Here is a 23,233-nt window from a genome sequence, read left to right as displayed (position 1 = left end):
ATGATCGGGCATGTTGAAGTTTGCATGTCCAATCCTATTGCATTTAAAGGCAATGTGTCGCCAGAAATTTTTTTTTTTTTTATCATGTTTCATGTTAAACATATTTTTTTAAAATTTTGTTCAGGTTTTAACATTTTCCCATGTTAAAACAATTCCTAAAAATCCTGCAGTTCTCACTTTGTCCTCTAGGTTATGTAATTTGCTGAGACTTCCTGTTTTCTGTAGGAGATTTCTTTGCAGCAGTCCTCGCTTATCAGCACACTGATGGTCACAGCTATCATGCATACCTTCCAACTTTTGAAGAACCAAAAGAGGGACAAAATGTGCGGCTCCAAAAATAAAAAAAATTGTGAACATGATTTACGTAATTTGTCTTCAATAAATGGTTGAAAATGACATCCTTGCCCCCTACCATGCTTCACACATATCTAAAGGACAGTCCAGTGTGAGGTCCCTGACAAGTTCACATTTTTTGAACTGGAAATTTGCTTTGCAAATTACCTTGCATTTATGCAACAAGCTATGGTGGAAATCATTTGGACATGGCCTATACACACGATTTTACAACATATTGGGATTAGCAGCAGCCAGAATGGAATTTTTAGGTATATAGATTCAAATTGGATTTCTAAGTTTTTATAAATGGATAATTATATGAAACGTTTGCAAATCTAATTGTATATACCCATAATATCTGTTTATAGCCACATCCATACAAGTCTATGAAGTACTTGTAGGGTTAATGTGCCATGTAACGCTCTACTACGTGTGGGCAAAAACAAAGCCATCATATTGAAATAATTTGAACTTCCTCTAAAACCATTACATGCATTTATTTTATTATACAGGCTGAACCCCCAGGCACCTAATCTGCTCCTCATCTTATTCATCAATACATGAAGCTATGCTAAATATCCACAGATCATTACAGAGCTTTGTACCATCACACATAATGGTTTTATTAAGAGATCCAGAATACAGTTCATGAAATTCCTTCTACAATGTATTGCTGGCTTCAGGACATTTCTTATACTTAGAACTATAACTTTGGTAATGGTTATTCTTTGCTATGTAATATTGGTGTATGATAGGTTTTTTCTTAAATCCTAGTTGTATTGCTGACTTTATTCTGTATTCGTTGTATGGTAACATAAGGTGCCTTTACATAGAGCTGACCGACTGTCTGATGTGTATAGGGCTGACCGACTCTCTCTTGACATTGACGTTGAAAAGCACTCAGTCAAGTTAAACTTTGCTACATCTTTATACTTTTCCAACTTTGTTAATGTAGTAATATTTAAGCTGTCTCTGCACCAGCTCTGGCCCTGCTTTACCGGCCCCTGATCCAAGCTGGACCATCCACTTTTGGTAGGGGGTTGTTCACCATACCCCGTTTTTTTTGCTTTCTGAAAATTTGGGACACTATCAGCAAAATTGGGATAAGTACTTTTAGGCTAAGGCCCCACGGGCCGTATCCGCAGCACTAAAGCGCTGCAGGAAGAACCGCTGTGTGAACGCATTGTGGTTCTTTCTGCAGCGCTTTTAAGAGAAAGTTCACAGAGTTTTCCTCTGCGGACTTTCTCTTAACATTATATCTACGGGAAAGCCGCCGGCATTTCTGTAGATATAATTGACATGCTGCGATTTGCAAAGCCACTTTGTCTGCACTGTACAACGCTACGATTTTTCCCACAGCGTCTCTGCTGCGGGCAAATCGTGGCATTTTCGGTCCGTGGGCCCCGGCCTTAGGCAGTCTTTGCAGACTTAATCCATTGCACTGTATGCACAAATTTTCTTTTATTCTACAGCAGAATCCATATATTCTATGTACAAAATTTGATATGGATTGGGCAACATGGTGGCTCAGTGGTTCGCACTGCAGCCTTGCAGCGCTGGAGTCCTGTGTTCGTATCCTGCCAGGAACAACATCTGCAAGGAGTTTGTATGTTCTCCCCGTGTTGGCCTGGATTTCCTCCAATACTACAAAGACATACTGATAGGGTAAAAAAAAAAAAAAGTACATTGTGATCTCTATATGGGGCTCCCAATCTGTAGTAACAAAAAAAAAATGATATGGATTGTGCTTCATATTTGCTATGGATTTTTCCCTATGGTAAAGGTGAAATTTGCAGCAAAAATCAAACTGTCAATTTTGTCTGATATATAGCTTGAAGAACCCATCCATATATATTGTACTGAAGATTGCCATGTGACCCACACTGAAAACCTGCACTAATTCTGCCACATGTGAATGCGGCCATATGCTCATTTGCAAAGTCAATTACTTGTGGTTTTTTTATGTAAGATAATACTTGCTGCCAAGATGCTCAGAGGTTACTAGATGTAAGAGATGAAAGTGTCCATAATTTAATTTCTAGAAGTTACAAGAAGCCAAAATATTAGTATGTTATATTATCCTGTGCATCTAATATACTATAGCATTGTGTGGATGGGAACTGTGAGCTGCGGTATGGCGGGCGGCCTGTCATCACATGATAATACAACAAATGTTTACAGTTGGATGAAACATCAAATGAGAACCCTAAGGCTTCTATCTAGTCCTCTTTATGTAAGTTTGGTTGGGAGATTCTGTATACTTGAAGACTGGTTTCCTTTAAGGACTCTTTTGTAAACTAACCTTTTCCCATACATCGGACATGTCATAGTGTCAAGTTTAATCTGCGGGGTATGGGTACAATGCTCCCAGGTTCCTGTTCATCTCTGCTCAGCTCTCATTGGAGCTGCGATGTCCTTTCTCAAAAGCCATTGAAACCCATTGAAACTATGGAATTAATGGTGCTCTATAAATAAATAATATTTGAAAGAGTCGAGTTAACACTCTGTGCCGCAGTGTTAATGCGTTATGAATCATGTTAACCATTGCTGCCTCAGTGTATAGATAAATAAATAAATATATATACTGTATGTATATATTGCTAACTCTCTGTGTATATATAAATATATATATATATATATATATATATAATTTTATTAATGTATCTTACTATATTTAAATTGTTCTACTGCAAAAAATACAATGTTGCCGATCAAGCAAAATGGATACAAATCAGATGTTACAGATTTTTGGCTTGTATTCTCTGCTGTCTGGAAAATGTAACATGTAAGTTATTGGTCACTGACTGCCTTAGAAGAACTGTTCTCTATTATTATAACCCACAGTCCTGTGATAATATGAGAGCAATGAATGGCGTGTGCATAGGGAGAGCTATAGCACTAAACATAGGTCAAAATATCAGGTATCTTAAGAAGGAGTTTGACATGTGATACAATACACAGCACTTGTATATATTGTCTTTGATACTTAGCCTGTTTTCTTTCTGTTCTGTCTAGGCCTGTCCCGGGCTCTCTTTCTTCACTACTGCATCTCCACAACAGACAACGACAACCCATGCCTGCCTCTATGCCTGGCACCCTGCCCAACCCCACCATGCCTGGATCCTCTGCTGTCTTAATGCCTGTGAGTTATTCGTTTATATATTAGAATTATAAATGATGTTGCTGTGGTGAGTTATAATGCTATATGGAGCTTGCTTTGTCACTTTTTACATTCCCCCTGTATAACCTCATTGTTTGTTGGATGTCAGGGCAGTTTGTGATTATTTGGGTCATTTTTTGCATATGTCCACAGAATTACCTTGTTTCTTGACTGTTTGTATAGATTGGACCATCATATATGTAAGCTTATCGTTTGTGGAGATAAATATGTAAAACAAAGGGGACCTTCGATGTATACCGATACATTAGACCATCCTAGGATGTCATGTAGATGTGGGCATACAATGTAACCCTTTGCCTAATTTATATCCTAATTTATTTCCAAAAAATTTAAAGAATTTTAAATCTTCCATCTACTCATTCAATGAAATGTCAAGTTTCTGACTGTCATCACCCACCACTAGAGGGAGCTTCCTTCTTGTTGTTTATACATTAGCCCAGTAATAGCGTTAAATCAATTTGCATAGAATCTTCAACATGAGAACAGGTTATTAAAAGGTGACCATTCACTCTTAGGCTGCATTTGTTAGTCTAAAGGCCAATAGGCTATAGCCGAAATGAATAGGAGAACATGCTAGACATTACTGCAATGTAAAAGCATGCAGTTCCTGGCTGACTGCTATTGTATCCTGGTGTGGAGCACGAGGAAAATACAGTAGGGTTAACTTCTCCTAACATATTTATAGGCCCCATGCAGGCATGATAAGCCTATTGTGCTAAATCATATTATCTGTGCAAAGTGCTTGATCCTTGCATGCTTGTAGTGGCCACTAAATTTGCCATCCATATGTACAATAGGTCATTGCTGATAGCCTATACATTGGAGGAATGAAATGGAAGAAACAAATCATGGGACCAATGTACAGGATGTCAGGAAAAATGCCAATAGACACTGTGGCATCATGTGACCCGCGACATAGGCATCTGAATATCGGCAGAATCTATACACCAAGTTTTTGGCATGAGTATTGGGGGAAAAAATCTTTTGAGAAAATCCCTTCCATAGTTTGAAGCTTTAGGATGCAGAGTGGACTGAAATCGGATAATGTGTAAATGTAAGGGTCTGGTTATACATGGCAGATTCATTGAGGAATTACCGGTAATGCCATACATCTTTTCTTATTCTGAAGCTTGTACATGTAAACTGCAAAGTCTATGCAGACAAATGGGATAGTCTCAGAAACTGGTACAAACGTGCTACATGTGAATAGGCCCTAAAGGCTGCTTTATTAGGCTATCTGCGTTATAAAGATATACAGTAATATAATATAATCTATATTATATTACATTATATATATTACAGTCTGTCTTATATCTTTATATTACTGTATATAATATATGATGTAAGATAATATAAACAGTAAGTACATTAGATGCTACTGTACTTTATGACGTTATGAACATGGCAGTCTATCTTATATTGCACCCATGATGTGATCTCTACAATGCAGTATATTATTTTCTATAAGACATATACAGTATCTAGCTAAGTGTTTGATGGAGGACGCCTAAGTCATTTTTTGCATGGAATAGGGATGTCAACCTGTGGAATGTAAAAGTACTTAGACAGTAATGGAAAGAGTTTCATTTAGGAAATATCAATAAGTTCCCTCCAGGGTACATGACCACCGGGACTCTTTAGTGGTCCATTGTTCCCTTCATCTTCCTAAGCACTCACTTGTACACAGATGTGTAAGGAAGGAATTCAAAACACAAGTGATCGTGTCTAAACTTGCGAGATTTCTACATTTCTACGCATCAGGGTTCAGGTTCGGGACACGATGTAGTGTAATTCCTGTACAAGCAGACACAGTTTCAATGTAAGTACAGTATATGATAATAAAGGGTTATCAGACGTGATCCTCTGCCCTGGTACAAACACATATTACCTACAATATAGTTATACTAGTTGTATATTCAGGTGGTATCCGTCTTTAGTTATGAGTAGGACTCTTGCTGTCTATGTGTATGGTGCTGTGTTGTTTGCTGCCTTTCTCTTTATAAGGGCACATTTTAGTGTAACCAAGGACAGATCCTAGTTCAATGATTAAGAACAATTCATGTTTACTTTAATTACCAGTAATTAATAAATTATATTTGCCACCACTAAGGCCTGATTCACATCTGCGTTCAGAATTCTGTTCGGGGAGTCCACATGGGAACGGACTACCGAACGCATTGACAAGTGGTGAGCTTATGAAAGCACAAGGACCCCTTAGACTATAATGGGGTCCATGTGTTTCCCACGCGGTGTCCGCACGAGTCATGCGGAGAGAAAAGTACTTCTTGAACTACCTTCCTCTCCGCATGACTTGTGTGGAGACCACACAGAAAACATATCGACCCCATTATAGTCTATGGGGTCCTTGTGCTTTCATACGCTCACGACTTGTCAATGCATTCAGTATTCCGTTGGGGAGGGGGGTCCCCATGCGGACTCCTCAAATGTAATACCGAACGCAGATGTGAACCAGGCCTAACCACAAATGTATTTATTTATACAGATCATTGTAATGCATCATATAACATAGTTGATAACATTGGATAGTCACAAGACCATCAAGTACAATCTATAAAACTACAGTGTTGATCCAGAGGAATGCAAAAAAAACCCCAAAACATGAGGACGCCCCATATTGGAGTAGAAAATTCCCAATTCCGAATATGGCAATCCGAATAAATCACTGGATCAACATCCCATCCCAAAATACTAGTTCCTGTAACTTGTTATATTTTAACTTTAAAGAAAGGCAACCAGGCCACTTTTGAACTTGTACAATTGCAGCGAGTCCCATAGCCACCTCGGCCATATTCACACAGGCGTGATAAATGGCCATGTGACATTTTACAACAGCTGCATTAAAATCAATCACTTTCAATGGAGCTTTTACATAACCATGTTTTGACAGTCTGCATTAAAGGGCCATCAAAAAATAGGACATGTTTTATTTTTGCCTGTTTTCATGGATCGCTCAATAGACTCAAGAATATTAGTGATTTGTGAAAAGAGCTGCCCATGAAATATGTCTGTTTTTCGCAACCGTTTTGCATCACTGTCGTCTGATAGAGCTTTACTGTAATGAAGCCTTGTCTATGGCTGTAGTGAAGCGGATAACATATCATGCTTATATTATGTTTTCTTTTTCTGAGAATAAAGTTGACCTAACCAGGAAGAATTAAAGACTCTGAGATTATATACACATGACAATCATGGCCGTGCCTAAGCATTAAGCCATTCTCCATATAACCTATCTTGCTCTAATCTTGACTTAAGGTGGCCATACAGATTAGGCTAAGGTTGGCCAGACCACTGATTCCAGAAGTAGCAGCCATCTGATGTCAGGGGAAGAAAGGATCAGGCATGTTTACATTCAATATGCCTGATCCAACAGGGCATGCTGGAAGATGTCTGGTCTAAAGTCTGAAGAATCATGAGCGTTGTTTTAGACTAAAATACAGGACTAGTACAAGATACGTTTTTATGTTATTAACAATCTAATATTTTCTATGTTCTGTGTTGAAAACTTTCTTTTCTGTAGTGAAAAAAACTTTTTAACCAATTGAGTAATGTACCTGCAGATCAAGATGCAAACTATAGAGGCAAACAATACACTTGCTATGGGGCCTTGGGAGAGGGTCCAATCCTAGTTAGCTCTAGGACTGACCCCAGACAGGCCTTTCTAACCTGGGTGACATAAAAATGGCCCCTGCATGGGACCCACTGTACAAATTACCCAGCAGCCAATGGATTAGTAAAGATCCAGTTTATCCATGGTATAGTATATTACATTCAGTGTATACTCAGTTTTCAAAGAGTCCATGACCCTTAGGACAAGCATTTTTTTCCAGCTTGGTCTACCCTTAACTTACTCTAATTTGCCTAAGGACTCCAATTCCTTATTAAATCAATCCAATATAATATTGCGACATGGCTAGCATAACCCACGAAAAGGCTTCAATTAAGCACAATGACTGGGTGACCACATATAGGACATATAGCATATTACTGTATGTTATCATCTATACATACATATAAGATATATAGCGTATCAGCTTGTGTTATCATATCACTTTGGTATAGTATATTATGATAATCTAATCATTCTATGATACACATATTTGGACATGTCCAGCCAAGATTAAGGGTAATGAAGGTCACCTCTGTATATTGTAGCTTCCGTTTTCTACCATGTAAAGAGACCACTTGGTACTTGTCGTGACTGTGTAGAGGTGACCATTGACATGGCAGTTTCTATTCTCGTAGAATGTACTCAAGGAGTGATTTGGCACAAGCTATCAGTTCCTCTTGGCTCCTCGATTTGCCTGACTTGCATCGTAATTTTATTTTTCTTTGTCCAGTCTTCGGTTTCCATATTTGTACTGAGTAGTTTACATTATTCTTCTTGCATTCTCTTCTGTTCCTGATTAAATCTTCAGAATAGCCTTCTTTTTTTGTCCTTGCCTGATATATATTCTTGTTCCAATATCCGAAACATCTTCTTAATGAAAACCAATTATTTATATTAGACTTCACCAACAGGTCAGGAGTCTTTTCCTATAGCAGCGGGCCTGTCTTTTGTTCTTGTTTTTAACCCTCGCATTGCTTTCATTTTGCTGATTAACATGGAACCATCTCTTTGTCTGGTCAATTTTAACTAATAGCAAAGGAGCCTTTGCGGTATAGGAATCATTTATGGAATGCTTACTGGAAATGGGAAACATATCATGCCTTGTTGGGAGAGAACTCAATTTTACCCTTTTTTTTTCAACCTTCTCCTCCCCCTCCTTCTTTTTGCACTTAGAAAAAAAAAATGTCAGGTTTTTTTTTATGCAAACCACAAAAGAGATCAGCACTAAGTTGACCTCTGTAGGGGCTATCAAATTCCACTGTGCAGATGTATCTCTGGGTAAAGCTAGCTGACACGCCTGATTCGCAAGGCATGACAGTTTATCAAGTCGCAGATTATGTAGCCATGTACCATGACTGCAAGAAAAGAAAAAAAACCTTCTATAAAACAAAAACATCTCCGAGAAGTTTAATGCGATCCTATAAGGCAGAGAAATATCTGCTGAAGACCTTTTCTGTAACAGCTTAGGGCACGTGATAAAACGGATTATGCATTTAAAAGCTTTTAGCACTAAAGTTGTCCGCTGATAAGAATGAGTTTGTTTCTCTGCCATGTTTGATGGCTATTTGTGATAAATACGGTAAAGCTAAACCAGTCTGCTTGTCACATCAGCAGGCCAAGGAGACCAGAAATATGATCTCCTCTGCTTTCCCCCAGAGCTTTCCTTCTAGTAACATTCTGGCAGCACTTACCCTTCTGTAATGATCAAATGTATCACAAACCTTCACGTTCTGATTACTTTGCAAAGAATATACCATTTTCATCCTTGGGAAAATGCCATAAATTTCTGTTGGGTTTCAACACATGCTTTTAAAGCTGCAATTTCTTCGATAATAAATATATATTGTTTATACAGTGCACTAGATGCTGTGCTCTTGGCTTTTTCTGAAAAGATTTATTGTCTTATCTCGTACGAGTTCTGCTTTTCACTATATTTATTTATCTCTAGTCTCCGGATATCTAGAAAGAAGCGAAGGAACCATTTTATTCTGTATGCTGAAACACTTGAGAAGAGGGTGATCATTTCAAGTGTAATAGCGTTGTAAAAGATAAGGATGCCCATACACCTTCAATAACTGTTGGCGAAAGGCTCATTCTGCCGACAGCTATTCCTCCAAGTCTACACATGATCCCTGGGCTCGGCTGAGCATGCATGACTTGTCAGTGGGGAGAGGGGAGTAAGTCATTGCCAGACACATCTGCCAGCAACTTATCTCCCCAGGGGAACAAGAATTGGCCATGATAAAATTCAACTCAGCCAAATTTCCTCCAGCATCATCTATCGGAGGTATTTGGGTAGCCTCCATGCTCATCACATCGGTCGCCAGTCCTGACAAAATAGTTGGGTTTGGGTATCTTTGATCTCATTTCTTTATGGGTTCTTTACTTCTGTATAGTAGTGTAAACAATCTGTTGAATCCATAAAGTAACAGAAGGACGTAAAAAATAATTTTTGTGTTTTGTTTTTTTTAAATGTGTTTGTCAAATTGTTGCTAGCGCAGTTGCTTCTCTTGTTGCATACTGTAGACAATAGGGTTGAGCGATCGGGATCGGAATAGATCGGATTCCGATCGACGATCGAGTAAATTTCACGATCGCGATCGGAATTCCGACCCGATCTTTTCCAGTGGGATCGAGAGCAAAGGTTATCTCAAGATCGGCTCAACCCCAAAAGTGACTTTTCCCATAGAAAAGCATTGACTAGGGTTGAAAATCGGGATCGGAAAAGATCAGATTCCGATCGGCGATCGAGCAAATTTCACGATCGAGATCGGCTGGAAAATGATCGGAAATCAGATTTTAAAATCGATCTTGAAATCTCAAGATCGGCTCAACCCTAGTAGACAATGATCTGAATTTTTCTGAGCCCTATGGTTCAGTTTCGGCCCTTGCAATGTCATTTTTCCAGAGCCCATATGAAGCCAACCATTGCTTTTTGTAGTATTTTATGGAAGGAATAACCGCACAGTACAAGTAACAGAAGATACGTGATAAAAGTATTAATGTTGATGACCATTATCTATTAAAGGACTGTAATACCATTGTACAATACTAGTATATATCTATAGATTACATGTCCAGGATTGAGTGCTGTAGTACTATATTACAGTCTTATTAATATTTTACTACAGTCCTGAAATGCTGTATTCCGAGACAGCATCTACAAGAAAGGCAGTTTTGCTTACATATAGTCCTTACAGAATAACATGTATTTGGACAGAGTGGTCTGAAGCCACTTTCCGCCATGTGTAATGCAGTCCCATAATATGGCCATAGTATATAGACCTGCCATCATTCAGCTTCATAGATCCATTTTGCTCATGCCCATGAATGTTTCCCCAGATCTGTCGGACTTTAATGTCTTAATATTTCCACTAGTGATTAGGTAAAGGGGTTGTTCCAGAATCATATATTACCAGCTGTCTTATCTATGGGGAAGCCACTGCTGGGACTCCTATTATTATAATAATGGGGTGCCTTGTCTATTGTTGGTTCAACATGCACACTCCATTTAAAGTCTATGAGACTGATGGGGATAAAGTAGTCGAGTACAGCACTCAGCTATCTTCATCAGTCTATAGACTTGAAATGGAGAGATAGAATACACACTGTACTTAACTTGTGCTCCATTTAAAGGGGATGTGGGACTCCCATTCTTAACATTGTTGTGGTTAAGTGATAAGATTTTATTTTGGGACAACCCCTTTAATATTACAAAAAATATCAAATTGTCTAGTACACTGGACAATATGAACCCCTCAAAGGAAGTAATGCTATAACCAGCTAGTGACATCTGCTTTCCACTGCCGTAGATTTGATAAGACCATTCCAAGATGGTGCATGGATGGATGAAATGCATTATGCATTTTTATAGAATATGTTTTCATTGGATATCCAAGCTTGAATAAGGATCTGTATACCTCACGCTGTCTTAATATGGATTCAGTGGGTGTATGTCACAGTTTTTCTCCATATTCCACACAGATGGAAAGACAGATGTCAATGAACTCCAATATCATGGGGATGCAGGGTCCTAATCTAAGCAACCCTTGTGCTTCACCTCAAGTCCCTCCAATGCACTCAGATGCCAAAATGGTAAGAAAATATAAAGCTGTTTTCATTACATCAGATTGGAGTATGTGAAATGTAGACCTGATAAATCTGATCATCTATGCTGCCCCAGAGCAGAAATCTCCCTAAACCCCACTTACTGCAAGTAGGTTTGCACCAATGTGACTTTTATGACATAGTCCTTTCTTTAGGACTGTGTTCACACTGCAGTTCTTTTAATATGCATTGTTGTGAGTGTAATCAATAGGAAATATTAACTGCTATGAGATTAATTCCAACTATAACAACTGCCAAACTATCGGAGGAGTGGATTAACCCTCAGTTAGCCAATATTATGGTGCCACTGCCATCAGGAAGACCCCATAACAGTCCCATGATCTCTCTATTGTAGGAATGCCACCGTAGTGATCTATAGTAAAGTGTCTAGGTAGGCTGGGGGTAGACAAGCAGGGTACGCAGTGTAGTCAGAAAGGACAGAATATCGACAAATATAAAGGTTGATTTCAAAGGTATGTCAATGGCATGGCAAAGCTGACTCCAGAGAGAGAATTATCAGGAAGGTAAGGAGATATCATATGATAAATTATTATTTATTATTACTGATAATCTATGTGCAAACAGCTCTCCAATAGATAAAAGACTGACTCATAGACACAGTTTACTTGACCATCGGTACCATTTCCTATCTGTCATCCATGTCACCAGTATGTCAGTATGTACATAGAATGTCATATCTCTAGTAGTCATGTGGGGAAGGTTAAGTTCACACTATCGTTCGAACTACATTCGGGTTTTCCACAAATCAGCTTGAAAAACGTAGAGAGAAAAGTCTTGTAAGCTGGCCTTGTCTCTTTGCCGCTTTCTGGTGGAAACCTGGCCAGAAATCTGGTGGAACCCATTATAGTCTAAGGGGTCTATAGTAACTGCTATTAAAGGTTTCCCGGAAAGCTATTGTGAACCTTGTGTAAATTGATAAAATCAAATCCATGCACAAGATTTTGCTCTGGATGTCTAATACCCAAGTCATAGATATGTCAATTGATTTACCATAAAAACTCAGAATAGGCCCCACTCCCCACCAAGAGCTTGTCAAGCGTGCTTCACTTTTATTAAATGTTCTGGTCCCTGTTCTGTTTTAGGTCTAAATTTCTTTTCCAATTAATTTTATAATGTTGTGCATCAATATAGAGGGGCTTCTCACTGACTTACGGTAATTAATGACTGCTTGCATCCACCACTAGGGGAGCCAATTGTTATGGCGTTGCAATCAAACTCAAACTTACACCCTCCCCATAGCTGTTGAACATTATATCTCTATTGTAGGTATGCAACTTCACTAGCATCACTTAATTACACACTGACTATAGTAATTAAATAATAAACTTTTAAGGATTACAGAAATACTAATAATGAGAATACAAGTATGTATGCAAGTATAAAGAGAACCTGCCATATTGTACTTGCAGCCTATAATATGCTGCTTGCAGACCACATGATTTACGTGACAAGGTCCCTTTAATATATATTATATTGCACATGCAAATTAAAATATTAGTTAAACCATATTTAGATTTGTAAACAATTAAAACTTAAACTTTTTTTGCAAATGTAAATAATAAAATTTTTTACAGCGTTTTAAAGATTTTCTTTAAGCATGTCAATGGTTACAGTTTATAGTCTTGATCAGTTTGCCAATGGATATGATCATAAATGCAGGAACTTGGTATAGTCTGGGCCATGATTTCCATGGTTATCAGGCATGGGACACTGCATGCATGAAAAGATAATCCAGCCACAAGGAATTCATAACTGGACCATAGAAACTTCCTTTCAAGGGATCCTATCATTCACACACTATTTTTTCTAGGTACCATGTCAGAATAGCCTTAAGAAAGGCTATTCGTCTCATACCTTTCGTTGTCTTCTCCGTGCCGCTGTTTGCCTACAATCCCGGTTCTTGTTGGTATGCAAATTAGCTATCTCGCAGCACTGGGGGTGGGCCCCAGCGCTCAAACAGCACTGGGGGCGTCCCCAAAGCTGCGAGTTAACTCTCTCCAGTGCCGCCTCCATCTTCGTCAGGAGCATCCTGTTCAGCATCTTCTCAGCCTTGGGCAGAGCAAACTGCGCATGCCCACAGGCCATGAGAAAATGGCCGCTTGCACAGTATTGTAAGCGACCATTTTCTCGTGGCCTGTGGGCATGCCCAGTCTGCTCTGTCCAAGGCCCAAGGCCTAGAAGTTACAAGCCACCGCCAGAAGAAGAGGCTGAACAGGACGCTCCTGACGAAGATGGAGGCGGCACTGGAGAGAGTTCTCTCGCAGCATTGGGGACGCCCCCAGTGCTGTTTGAGCACTGGGGCCTGCCCCCAGTGCTGCAAGAGAGCTAATTTGCATACCGACAAGAACCGGGGTTGTAGGCGAACAACGGCACGGAGAAGACAACAAAAGGTTGTAGACGAATAGCCTTTCTTAAGGCTATTCCGACGTGGTACCTAGAAAAAATAGTGTGTGAATGATAGGATCCCTTTAACTTTTAAATGTCAACAAATTTAAATATGGTTATGTTATTGAGAATCCCCTTTTAATTGATTTAAAGGGCTTTTTCCATGAAGAGAAGACTGCAAGACCTTTTCTCCTACGAGGATGAATGAGACTGGACTGATGGTGGTTGGCATTTCCCATTCACTTCAATGGGAGCAGCAGTGATAGCTAAAGTACAGCACTTGGCTATATGACACTCCCATTGAAGTGAACAGGAGTGCTGACCATCACCAGTCCTGCCCACATCGAAGTGGGCAGGACTGGTGGTGGTCGGGACAAATGAGGGCGAGACACAGGTCCTGTAATCTTCTTTTCATGGAAAAACATCTTTAATTCAAGTTACTTTCAGCATATAACTACAGTATATATAAACAGAAGACATATATATATATATATATATATATATATATATATATATATAGTATGTTGTAGTGTACATTAGTAATATATTCACTACCCATAGCTGCATTTCATTTACTTTTTAATTATTATCTCATGGCGCGCTGACCTCGGTAGTTATGCTAGGAAAGGAAATCAGCACTTTCCATACAATATTCCGTTCTAAACCCTTTGAAATGACTCTACACAAATACTGAAACATGGCTAAATATGAACATTTGGAAAATGATCCCATCACATTTGATTTTAATTTTGAGAATTGAAATTGTTTTGTTTTGTGCAGCGTGGAGCAGAGATTGTGAGGAAAGTAAGTAGTTTGTTACCATGGCTGGATTTGTATACTGAGGGATTGTTGAAAGGTTGTCAGCAGCAATCAGCGAGCGGCAAATATTCTGGAACGTTCTAGCGCGGGGCCTTTTGTGTAGCGCGCACAAGTGGAGCGACTCGGCAAAGATGTCATAAACAGATGTGCAGAATATTTGCAGTATTCTATTCAGAGCGGGCCAGGGAGAAATATTTTTGTATTGTCATAGAAATCAAATGCTGCCTCCAACACATGTGGTAGTCTAATTGATAAATTATTGCCATTGTTACTAATGACAGTAATTGTACTAATTGCACTTTAGGACGTTATTTAAGGTCATACAATTAACACCGGGTTTCCTCCTTAAATAGCGTGCATACATTTATTCCTTAATCCATTAGTTGTTGTATTATTTCGCTTCCCCTACAGCTTTCAATGACAATTCCTATTGTAGGTGAAATTGCCTATTGTTGTTACCGAGTCATATGGCTTTATGGAGTCAGTGCACTTGTATTTGTTTCCACTTTCCTAAGCTACTGAAGCTGATCTTGAATTTTTGAGGGTAAAACATTCTGTATGGCTATATTCACATCTGCATTGGAGTCCTTGTTCATCCTCAAACGTGCCAGAACAATGGATAGGCCGAGGCTGGTGTGAACTGGACACTTGTGTGGCCTTATTTTCATCTGAATGGGACTGAGCGTAGGTTGAGATGCAGAAAGTGGCGCAGTCATCTGTATGGATGTACCGTTGTATCTAAAATAGGGGGACTAAACCTTTTCTGTTGCAGAGGCTTCAATGTCAGATTGAACTAAGGTGGACATAAATCTTATAGGGATTTTACCAGTTGAAGCATTTATTCTAAAGAATGTCTCAAAGGTTTCACTTTTGGGATTCCGACCTATTGGTATTATCAGTGTCTCCTTCTCCCCTTTCGCCTTTACACGAAGGATAAACTGTGCATGTAACTCTCTTCCTTTCTATTGTAGATTGTGGAATTATGGTAATGTCCTAAGATTTCATAACTTCCACACCTTCCAGATCCACAACCAGCTTTCCACCCGATCTATTCCTTTTTGAAGTATGAAGGAGAGGTCAAGAGACCCCCTTTTTCCTACAATCCCTGCTCCCACACTTCTTCTATTCTCTCTGACATGGAAGCTATGTCCAAATTTTTGGGGCTACACATAATAACATTAGGAGACAATTACACCAAAGTTCTGAGTATATATGGAAAATTCTGTAAAACCCCTTTAGGTTAAGGCCTCATAGCTTTTTTTGTTGCCGAATTTGTTGCAGTTTTTTGAGCCAAAATCAAAAATGGCTACAAAAGGAATGGACAATATATAGGAAGCTTTGATACTTCTACCTTGTGCTCAATCCACTCCTGGCTTTGTCTCAAAAGACAACAAAATCTGCAACAAAAAAAGCCGCGTTTCTGCAATGTGGGGCCTTAGCCTTAAAGGGAGTCTGTCACTATAAGATCTGATGTCAAACTAGCCACAGTGCATTGCTTATTATGCTGAGCCCCAACATACGGTATCTTTAGAACACCAAATACGCATGGGCTCCATCTTCCTGTACATTTGATTGACAGCTTCTTCCTACCCTACAGCTATGATGCTGCTTGTTGAATTCCTGCACATGTACCTGGTATTTCCAGACTGGGGCCCTTGGAGACTTTGGCATGTCCCAACTGCATTTGAGCCTCACTTACATATTTCTGAAAACAGCTTTTACAAGAAAATGGTGGATCTATTGAACTATCTAAAGGTATGATAGTTCTCAGCGTAATGTCCCCTACAACGCACAGTGATTGATTTATTATTGAGTTTCCTGGTGACAGACTCTCTTCCTTGCGGCAACTACAGTTCCTTATCCGCTCTGTTTGGTTTACGTGCAGAGTTTTTGTAGGATGCTGTAGTTTTCTCCAAACTGCCCGATCTGGAAATAATAGGGTTAACATTTTCCTAGATGGGAAAAAAATCACAGGTTTTAATGGAAAGAAGGCGATGAAGTGACGGTAACACTTATTTTTTAACTCTTACAGCTTATTCAGTTTAGACGAGACATGCTGCTGAATATATATATATATATATATATATATATATATATATATATATATATATATATATATATTATGCAGGCCAAGGTCAATTTACAGCTGAAAAACCAGAGACAAGTTAAACTACAATATTTTACATTTTCCGAGATCAAATATTAGTTAAACAAAAATAAGAATAAAAGAAAATCAAACTTAAGTAGTTTGGAATTTCCCTTTGGAAACATTAAGTAACCCATGTTATTAACCCAGCAATAAAAACTGTTAAAATGTCAGTTTTACAGCATATAAATACATAGTACTATGTGTCCAAGCACTAGAAGGATAACATTTACATAAAAATGGTAGAAAGTATCTGAGCAGCACTACAATCCTGGGAATCGAGTGTTAAGTTCAACATTTTATAGATGTTATCTTTGGTTCCAGAAATTACTACTCGGATCCTTACAATGAACCTTTATTCTTGATCATATGCGAGTAAGAGAAACACTTAAAGGGAATGAATTAAAACCAGATAATTAACCACATGTATATTTTTTACTTAATTTTTGCTACTTGATGGGACTGGCCATCTTGCCCGAGCCTCTGTTAACAGCAGTTAGAGATATGCTTTACAGCTGCCATATGGGTCTTAGACGTAGTAGTCTGAAGATGTTGAGACCTATGAGAGTGTTTTCTAGACGTGTTCTGAGACCTATGAAGAGATTACTGTGCAGAAGAGTGGTGTAGATAAGCTGTGACCATCACCTAATGTGAATGGTTCTCTATATATTATCTACCATATATAGGGATGATACCTGTTGTCATGCTATCTGAGATGTTAATGAGATGACTACTGATGCTAGGTTCACTCCTGTGTTGGGATTTTCATTTTTTGGAGTCCAAAAAAACCGAAAACCCTATCCACTTATCCTGCAGAAACCCACGGACCTCATAGTCCAGTGATGGCGAAACTTTTAGAGACCGAGTGCCAAAACTGCAACCCAAAACCCACTAATTTATCAGAACGTTCCAACTCGGCAATTTAACCTTACCAGTACATTTTGCTCCACAGTGGTCTCCACACAGTACAATCTGCTTCAGAGTGGCCCCCACCCAGCCCTATCTTCTTCACAGTGGCCCCCACACAGTGCAATCTGCTCTACAATGGCCCCACACAGTACAATCTGCGCCACATTGGCCCCACACACAGTACAATCTGCTCCACAGTGGCCTCCACACAGTACAATCTGCTCCACAGTGGCCCCCACACAGTACAATCTGCTCCACATTGGCCCCCACACAGTACAATTTGCTCTACAGTGGCCCCCACACAATATAATCTGTTCTACAGATGTGTGCACACATATAGGGCTCTGAGTGCCACCTCTGGCACCCGTGCCATAGGTTCGCCATCATGGCCATAGTCTATAATGTATTCCACTGGGTTTCCTGCTTGTATGATGTTTCTCTCTGCATTTTTCAAGCGGAATGGGGGATGGAACCCCGAACGGTCACCAAATACAGGTATTGACCTAGCCTAAAATAAAATCTCCTACAGAACAGGGAGTGTCAGCCTATTTTTATGCTTAGTGGCCAGATTGAAAACTGTATGATTTTAAGAATTTTAAAGGAATTGATATTGACATGGAAAATAAATGAATATTAAAAAAAAATACACTAAACACACAATAAAACCTTGATTGAAAAAAATTACTTTATTTTCCCTTCTATGACCACCATTGGACTCTTAGTATGAAATATCTATGTTGATATACATAACGATATAAAAAAATATTTCTTTTAGGCTGTCGACAGTGACAAAAAAAACTTGGTTCTGGATCTTTATGGCATCACTTGATGCCGCGGTCGGGACAATCTACCACCTTCCAGCTGTGGATACATTAAAGGATCATTAAGCGAAATGGATTGAGATAAACACGGTGGCTTATTAAGGTTGTGATCAGCAATCCGCTGCCCCGTAAACCATCCTATGCTCTTCTTCAGCTCCTTTTCTTATTTATAACCTCTCCACATTACTGCTCGGCCTTTCTGGGTTTTCTAATGAACATTAATTGATTAGCTGGATAGGAGAGCAGCTTTAGCACTAGTAAGTACTCTCCCAGTGGGTACACCGCTAAATACTTTATGAGGTAATTAGTATGGCAATGCCTTCTGAAATGAGTCCTTTCAGTAAAGAATTCTCAGGAGGCCATGTTATTGGTTTATGGCCATACTTTTTTTCAGACACAACAGAAAAAAGGGTGGCAATAAGAAATTATACAGCCGTATTGTAGGCAGCTTTAAGGGCTTCCCGAAATTCGGTTCGGAAAGATAAATGAATGTATTTTTCAGATTGCGTTGCCAAAAAATAAGAAATTGGAACATGTTTATAAAAATTAGTGCAACATAGAGGTGGTGGGGTTTACCCAGATTATACTGAACTCTGTAGCTTTGTAGAGGTAACAGACATAGCGATGGAACATAACAGATAAGGAGGGCAGTCAACACCAAGAGCCAGTTGGTTGTAATTATGGATAAAAAAAATTCAATGTCGTATTGTCCTAAGTATTACTATGGAGCCCTATAGGTATCCCAACTGGGTGCATTGTTCCTGATCTGTAGCATTACATTTTGCTCTATTACTGTATTGAAGCATCATGTGTTTATTATACCTGAATGTGACAACATATATATCGCTGTGTATTATCCTTAACGTGACATCACTGTGTACATTATCATATTATTATGAGATCACTATGTGCATTATATCTATACTGTATACAATATCCCTGCCCTGTGGCAGCACTTTGTACATTATCCCTATACTGTGACATAACTGTGAGCATTATTCCAGCACTAGGACACTACTGTGGACAGTATCCCTATCTGTATTGTGACATCACTGTGTACATTATCCTTGTGCAATATAATCATAGGCTTTCCATGTTCTGAACTTGCTGCTAAAAATGGTCATTGTGGAGTTGAACACCATTACAAGTTTTGCTATGCGCCCCAGTGATTACCTGTTATCAAATGTCCAGGGGCGTAACTTAAGGGGGTGCGGAGGGTGCTATCGCCTAGGAGCCTTAGGGGGGGGCCATAAGCACTTGCATCAGTATTGAGGTTGCAGCTTCCATCTGGACCATAAGCCAAGGAGACCCACAGATTACCACACTAAGGGTGATTAAACTCTTTAACTCCCGTGACCATCACTATGAACAATTCGCTTTAGGGATGAGGTAGAGGGCCCCGTACAAAAGATTGCATCGGGGCCCACAAGACTGCAAATGTACATAACTACTGCCAACCTCATTGTTACATTGGAGCATAAAGTACCATCATGGCAGTACTGTTGTTTCAGTTGTATTTACATCCTGAAGTTCTATTTGCTCAAATTGCCTCTGCTATTCATGGGATTTATGACCAATGTCACTTTCAGTTGGACCAGCCTCTTAAATGACCTTTACTGTCAACCCCAGACTCTCGATCCAAAGCCATGTGGAACAACCATGACTGGAAAATTCTCTCCAATGGCCAGACCAACATCCTCCTTATACTCGCTGCACCTCCTAAATTGCATTGCGTTTCCATTTCAGCATGACACTGTGCTTTCATAGCCGTCAATGTGAATTGAAGACCTTCTGCTGAGGAAAAACAGAAGCGTACTTGGTGTAGTTTGGTGTTTGTGTCTGGTTAAGGAATCAGCTACATGCTAAGACCACGAAATGAATGAGACTCACTTCACACATCATCACTCAGCTCCATAGCTGTTCATTAATTAGACTGCCCAAAACCTTGACTTTTGACTCAAACATATCGAATAAAAACACATTAGCAAGTGGGAGTGGAGCCTGTATATACCGTATAGCCAGAATACTGTACTACTTGTTCTATGTAAGATAAGCAGACAGAGCACTACTTTCACTGTATCTGTCTTTTTACATAAAAAGATAAAGAAGTATGTATATATATATATATATATATAGAGAGAGAGAGAGAGAGAGAGAGAGAGAGAGAGAGAGAGAGAGACACGCGCTCATTGAATATCATAAAAGGTTCATTTTATGGATGATATAAACACACTACCCATACATGACTAACATACTTGTACTTACATCTACTACATCGCCATCCACTAACATCTACAGTAAGAGCAGATGGAAAGAACCTGGAGAAGATGTAGCCAATATAGACTCCAAAACTAGTTCAATCCCCTATATCATTAAAGGGGTGTTCCAGGATGTTTTTTAATACATAGGGAAGCCTAAAATTAAAAAAACATATATGCATAACTTCACAGTTGTTTGATACAGTGGAGGGTCTCTGTTGGGGACATCAGGTTTTATTTGTGTTTAGATGTAAATTGTGAGCTCCATATAGGACTCACAGTCTACATTTTTCCCTATCAGTATGTCTTTGGAGTATGGGAGGAAATCCACACAAACACGGAGAGAACATACAAATTCCTTGGCAGGATTCGAACCCAGGACTCCAGCACTGCTAACCACTGAGCCACCATGCCACCCGTAGGTCCTTGGTGTTTATTGGCATGCTGCCGATGCACAAGTGCTTCAACAAATCTTCATTTGGGTGAAGATAGGTGAGCATATACGGTTTGTAATTTTAGGACTCTCCATGTGTTAAAGAATGCACTGGAACATCCCTTTAATAAATGCATTAAAGGTATTCTATCATTAGAATCCCTTTTTTTTAACTAAGTACATGTAGGAATAGCCTTAAGAAAGGCTATTCTTCTCTTACCTTTCTTTTTCTGGTCCACACCGCCGTTCCTGAGAAATTTCTTATTTTTTCCATATGTAAATGAGTTTTCAGACAGCACAGAGGGCGTTCCCTTTTGTTCAAACAGCACAGGGAGGAGTCCCCTGTGCTGTCTGAAAACTCTTTAGCGACACCTCTGTCTTCTTCTGCCTGCCGCCTCTTCCCCGCGTCACTGGCCGCATCTTCATCCAAAAGCACAGATGGCGCATATCCATCAGACATTTTCCTGTGGCCTCTTACATGAGTGCCCATTCGGTCACAGGAAAGTCACTTGCACCCCACACTAAACCAATACCAAATATGTCACTCCATGGCATCATAGCAAAGCAACAAGGAGCCCTTGATGCCACATGGCAATCAAACAAAATACATAAGATAAATTCACGATTTGGCGTTTAGGATACCATTAATTTGCAAACAAACCAATCAGTATAAAATCATATTGACAGATTACCCCAAAATGTGCCCACATTATGTTAGTATTTACATTATCTTAAAAAAAACAACCTAAAATTGTTATTAGAGTAAATAATCCTATTACATTGACTACTAAAGGATTTTGGAGAATGGTTCTTCATAGATCCTTATGTTTGGTCATCATTATGAAACATAACAGCATTGTGAATACAAAGCCTTTGCATAATTGAAATATAAAATAATGAAATTGGGGTCTAAGTTACCAACAAAAAGATGTGGAGAGATATTGAGAGAGGATTTCGGTTGAGTTTAGCAGCTGTGCGTTAGAATAACATTAGTTATGACCTTATGCTGTGTGCCCTAATGTCAGAGTAAGTTTGATATTCTTTCCTCTAAATCCAGAGTATTAATGCTGATCCGGTCCGTGCTTAAATTCTTGTCATTTTTGGCTGAGATCCTGGATTTGGTGTGAAAATTCAGGTCGTGAAGAAAACAATGTACATACTTTGACCATGTCAGGAAATATAACAAAACCTATTATATATAAGTCCACCATATATATAGTGTTATTACAGATGCAGCAACGTTTTCGCTGGCCGTATACATATATTTACATTAGTTACGAGCAGTCAGATATTATATTGACTGTATTAGGATGCACTAAGCTGTCAGGTTTTGTACACTGTTAGTATACACTTCATATTGAGCAGTGAAGTAATGGCCGCTTTCCCAGGCTCAGGCTCTGTTTACAGGCTGACGATTGATACAGGTTACACAACTTCTAGATGTTGATTCAGAACATGCTGTGATTTCCTACTGTAACTGAGAGACGCAGAGCAGCTTCAATCTCTGGACGGACACAGAGTAGATCATGTGGAGGCTACAGAAAACAAAAGGGGAGAACCGAGATTAGTTCAGCTGGGAAAAATTATACAAAAAATTGTGTTTATTCATTCAGAGTATGACCTACTGACAAACCAGATACAAAACATGCAGATCCATGTGCTACAAAAATATATGAAAAATGTAGAAAGAATATCAGGTCAGACATTCTTGAGGGTGAGGCTACGGGCCAAGCACAGGCATGGTCGATTTCGGATTCACTGGATGACCCTGTCTTGTCTGCTTTGGTAGTTGAAAGATGACATCTAGTCCATAGCTCAATAAAGACATTTTAATATTATCTACTATAAGTATTTCCACATGTCTGATAACCAAGGAGAATATTATTCACATGAGTGTTTTGTATACATATACCGGTATTACAATATAGGCTGCAATATTGCAGATAGTCTAAGGCTATGCTCACATCTATGTTGGTATCCATTTTTTAAAAAACTTGTCAAAAAAATATGGATCCTTCCAAATATGGATGGACATACGGATATAAATAGCTTGTACCCACCTAATAAAAAAAACACAAGCATTTCCATTGTGGATTTGTTTCTTTGAGGTTTGGTATGAGTTATATCACAAGCCTATTCCAGGTCCTGATCAGGTGCATGTACATTAGCCCCACAGTAATTCTGGCACA

General features: G+C 39.1%; 1 protein-coding gene across 2 annotated transcripts in view; it reads left to right on the top strand.

Moving 5' to 3' along the window:
- The window catches only part of CREB5 (cAMP responsive element binding protein 5), a 333,659-nt gene that overhangs the window by 250,467 nt on the left and 59,959 nt on the right, over nucleotides 1-23,233 (top strand). For both annotated transcript variants that reach the window (XM_075271448.1, XM_075271449.1), the window contains exons 6-7: nucleotides 3,352-3,478; nucleotides 11,130-11,240. In XM_075271448.1, coding sequence (XP_075127549.1) covers nucleotides 3,352-3,478; nucleotides 11,130-11,240 — 238 coding nt within the window. The remainder of the gene's footprint in view (nucleotides 1-3,351; nucleotides 3,479-11,129; nucleotides 11,241-23,233) is intronic.

This window comes from Leptodactylus fuscus, chromosome 4 (assembly GCF_031893055.1).
Source record: "Leptodactylus fuscus isolate aLepFus1 chromosome 4, aLepFus1.hap2, whole genome shotgun sequence".
Taxonomy (NCBI): domain Eukaryota; kingdom Metazoa; phylum Chordata; class Amphibia; order Anura; family Leptodactylidae; genus Leptodactylus; species Leptodactylus fuscus.
This window is presented reverse-complemented; position numbering and strand designations above follow the sequence as displayed.